Genomic DNA, 4,618 nt, shown 5'->3' on the forward strand with positions numbered 1-4,618 from the left:
TCTTCTTCCGGGCAGCCGCACAACTGGCAGACAGTAACTAGTGTTCATCAGAGCTCTCCACTCTCTGAGCAGGGTGTATTCTACACCTTCCCTCATCAGAGAATTAATTCAGGCTTGATGGCTACTTTTCCTTCCCTTCTGTTTTCTTGAGTGAGTGGCATAATCTTAACCTCCACCTGAACTTTGAAACATAGTAGTTTGAACATTCAGTGCTTCAAGATTCAAACAGCTCTAATTCTTTGACTAGGTTTCTAACAGGTATCAAGAGATATTTTATCCTTGGCAGGATTTCTCATTAGCATTTCTGTCTCGACAGGAGCAGCCTCAATCATCAGGAAAAGAAGAGTCTCTGGGAATCAGCTCGGGAGTGAAAGCACACGATGTATCCAAAGCTGCTCTAGCTTCTAGTTCTAGAGAAACTCCTCCAAGGACAAATGACCAAAGGCGAAGGTCACTCAAGGGCTCTGCTGCCTCTGCTGATGAGCAATTTCCACAGGAGACAGACACGCCAAAGAAAGCAGGGAGGAGGAGTGGCCACCTGCCTCCAAAGAGAGCGTCCATTAGTCGAAGTCAGCATAACATTTTACAGATGATTTCTTCCAAAAGAAGGAGTGGTGCTTCTGAAGCCAATCTAATTGGTGAGCGTTATGTTGGCAATATATATTAAAGTTAGTTTTCTCGTTACTACTATTTTTGAAAAGTTGCACTGTCTTTTTTTCTCTCGGACAGTTGCAAAATCATGGGCAGATGTGGTAAAACTTGGTGTAAAACAAACCCAAACGAAAGTTGTGAAACATGTCCCCCCTCCAAGGCAGGCGAACAGGAGACAAAGAAGACCTAATACTCCAAAGGTACGCAGTTGCAAGGAAAATTGCTTGCTTATGCACACTGATATTAAGATTGTTTTAAGTGCATGTTTGTGCTCTAATGTTTTATCCATCTTATTTTTTTCTATAGAAGCCTTCTGTCAGTGTTCACAATGAGTGCAGCACAGGCCATGCAAACTCTCCTTGTACCATAGTAATAGGGAAAGCACAGATTGAAAAAGTAAGTGCACCGGCTAGACCCTACAGAATGCTGAACAACTTTGTTTTCAACCAGAAAAGGGACTATAACGAAGATCTCTCAGGTAAAAACAGCCTAAGCATCTGTAAATCATAATCCTATTTGTGTATCTGGTGTTCATTTACCTATTTCTATGTGTTGTGAGTACAATTATAGATAGTGGAGGCAGCTTTCTGGGCTCATAGTATTCAGGGAAAATAGAGCTAGTCGATAATACCAGCATAGGTCTCTGTGGAGCACACCCTGTAAGAAATAGGGATGCAATGTCAAATATGTACCTTTCTAGAGATTAGTGTAAATATACAAAGCTAGAACGTGCTTTAGAATAGAGTGCCATGCACATTTTATAATTGCTTCCTTTGTACTAGTAATTCTAGAACAATTCTCTTAAACCATAAATCATTGAGCAAATGTTTCTGGTTCATTCCCACTCAGTAAAAATGTGACCTTGCTTGCTTAGGAATTATAATCATGACAAGAGCTAGGATTTAGGTTTTATGTTACATAATATGCCCAATGGTGTGCACTGTTCAGGAGAAAGGTACGATTTGAACTTAGTAGAATTTTATATGCTGGCAAAGTAGGAGTTGGAAGCACTATTAGAGTCATCACTATAGTAAATGCAAAGTACTTTCTATTGAGTCACATTTAGAATACTTCATTTGTCTTTAAAAACAATAACAAAGCAAATGAAAACGTAGATAAATGACTGTATATGTGCTTATAAATTATGAGCTGTCTGAATGTATAAATCTGTTAAAAATACTCAAAATATGATAAGTCATATTTTAAGATTAAATAAAAAAATCCTATTTTATTTAAGATTCAAAATAAGATTTTAAATATTTAGTGCCTGGGTGGGACAGTGGATTGGTTAGGTATTTCTTCTATTAAGACACTTGCCTGGAGTAAATAATTCTTGCTTCTTGATCCGTGTGAGTAGTTTCCATTTGAAGACATCAATAACTGCTGGAAACTGAACTCAATATTTTCAGGAAGGGCTGGAAGGCGGAGGGAGCATTTAAGTAAGTGGACTGGTTTGGGTGGAATGCTACACGTATACCAGATTACGCACATTTCCACCCACTGGTGCCAGCACGAGAAGGAAACCATGGTGAATATGTGTTCTCAGCAAGGTAGACCTTCCACGTGAAGTGCTATTTTTTTATTTTCTGGAATTCTGTTACTTTTGCTTGCTTGAAGTAATCTAACTTCATCTGATTTCCTGTCTAGTCAGATAGGTCAGAAGAGAAGCCATGTACACTTCTTTTTGCTTTCTTTTAAAACAAAATATATTATTAATAAAATCACTTTTTCTGAAATGTTACATACTAGAAATACTAGGGATTTGTCTGGCTTTATTTTCTGTCATTTGGTTTGTTATATGTGAGGTCTGGGGTAGCTGTGTATATAAGTAACATCTTTCAAATACTTTCATTTTTTTTAAGGGCTAACAGAAATGTTTAAAACTCCAGTGAAGGAAAAGCCACAGATGATGAGCACCTGTTCTGCCACACCCTCCAATTCAGAGAATTTGCTTGGGAAAAAATCGAAAGTAATTAGCTCAGGGGAAGAATCTCTGCCCATCCCTTCAGTGAATTTAGGTTGGTGTCCTTATTTTCTGACAGTGTTATGCTTTTAGATAGGAACTTAAAGATCACGTTACCACTTCACAACCAATACTGTTATTATTTTTCTATAACTGGTATGGCTGATAAATGCTCTTTCTGTCTTCTCTGTTCTGTTATTTAAGCAGAGATTTTCATCAAAGGTTAAGCTGCTTTGTATTCATTTACATGCATAATCAGTTAGTGAGTTTAAATGATTTTTCCATATTTTTAGCTTCGTATAAGTAAAGTTGATATAGCAGAAAAGTACAATCTCATACATTATAAATTACTGAAATTTGGTTATTGCAAATTATAAAAAAGAATGATTTTTGTGTTATCTCCTTATTGTCTATAATCTTGGGAATGGGAGCAAGCTCCAAGGTGAGTGTGAAAGGAGAGATAAGGGTCTGTCCTACTGTCTCGTGTGGTATTGGTCACTGTGTTCCAGTCATAGAAGGAACAGCTTGCCTGGTTGTACTTGCTTGCTGTAATTAAAAGGTAGGTATTTCCTAAGTAATATGGAGCCTGACCATACATTAAGGAGTAGAAAGGCTTTTGTTTCTTATATTTGAAGAGAACAATGCCTGTATTCAATGCGAGGGCACATGGTATGGTAGCTTTCAAAGGTCATTCTTAAGAATTTGTTTTCCTTCAAGTAATCACTGTAGATCCTAACCACCACTTACTGATGATTTTACTGTTATGGCTTGTGTTTAGATGTTCCCTCAAAACCTCAGATGGTCAAAGGTGGGGCTTTTCAGAGCTGGCTGGATCTACAATGTGTAATACTGGGATTAAGTGTGATGCTGAGTCCACTGATTTGTTTGAGTCCACTGATTTGTTTGGCATAGTTCTGATAATGGATAATGGGAGGACCCTGGGTATGAGTGCTGCCTACCGTAAGGGTTAGTGCTACCCCTAAGGGCACGTAGCCTGGATAGAATATGATACAGAGAATTGCTGTGGTCACAGATTTATGGCCATATTAGTAGTCTCATGTTCTTAGTAAGGTACATATGAACCCAAAGTACCTTTTCTTATGCTGTATTTCATGAGGATAAAGCATTGGGATTAAGTGTGATTATAACACAGTGGATGTAACACGTTTACTTTATGTAATTTTTATTCCTTACAGGAGAAAATATGTACTCTAGTGCTCAGAATGCAGCAAAAGGACCATCTGATGAATGTTTACCAAGCCCTATGTTAAGAAGAAAGTGTATAAAAGATGAAAAGATAGTCAAAACTCCTAGAAACATGCATAAAATTACTCATTTTGATATTAAAACTCCAGTTTCTGCAACAGAGACTCTAACCACAGTATGTAGTACAAATAAGTTAAGCAATTATGATAGAACTATGGAAGTGGTTAAGGAAACTCCAAAGCAGAAATCAGACTCAGCAACATCTGCAAAAGGAATGAGGAGATTGCTAAGAACTCCTAGAAAATCGCAACCTCTGGACGATCTAGATGGTGTCAAAGAACTATTACAAACACCAAAACACCTAGATGAGCCCATAAATGAGTATAAAACTAAAGTCCTTTGCAGCTCTCCACATACAGAAGCAATGGACACTCCAAGAAGAAAAAACACATCGCCCAACACTCCCTGGAGGAAAGTGGATATAAAAGAGGGGAAAGCAATGCATACCCCAAAAGCAACAGAAAGCGAAGACAAAAGCAACAAAGCTTTAAACGAATCTGCAAAACAGACACTGGACCTAGCAACAAATATATCTGGCAGCAAGAGATGGCCAAGAACACCTAAGGCAAAGGCTGAGTTGCTAGAAGACCTGGCTGGCTTTCAGGAGCTCTTCCAAACACCAGCCCATGTCAAGGACTCAGTGACTGAAGAAGGAACCCTCCAAACTCCCTGTGGATCTTCACAGTCAGGACCAGTGGATACTTCTACAGCCTCAAGGAGACGTTCTAAGATAAGTCT

General features: G+C 38.4%; 1 protein-coding gene across 1 annotated transcript in view; it reads left to right on the plus strand.

The window, feature by feature from the left end:
- LOC101592479 (proliferation marker protein Ki-67) overlaps window positions 1-4,618 on the plus strand; it is a 19,996-nt gene that overhangs the window by 14,113 nt on the left and 1,265 nt on the right. The window contains exons 9-13 of the mRNA XM_023709045.1: window positions 317-638; window positions 730-851; window positions 958-1,129; window positions 2,514-2,669; window positions 3,811-4,614. Of these exons, the coding sequence (XP_023564813.1) occupies window positions 317-638; window positions 730-851; window positions 958-1,129; window positions 2,514-2,669; window positions 3,811-4,614 (1,576 nt within the window). The remainder of the gene's footprint in view (window positions 1-316; window positions 639-729; window positions 852-957; window positions 1,130-2,513; window positions 2,670-3,810; window positions 4,615-4,618) is intronic.

Source organism: Octodon degus, unplaced genomic scaffold, assembly GCF_000260255.1.
Source record: "Octodon degus isolate 3935 unplaced genomic scaffold, OctDeg1.0 scaffold00010, whole genome shotgun sequence".
Taxonomy (NCBI): domain Eukaryota; kingdom Metazoa; phylum Chordata; class Mammalia; order Rodentia; family Octodontidae; genus Octodon; species Octodon degus.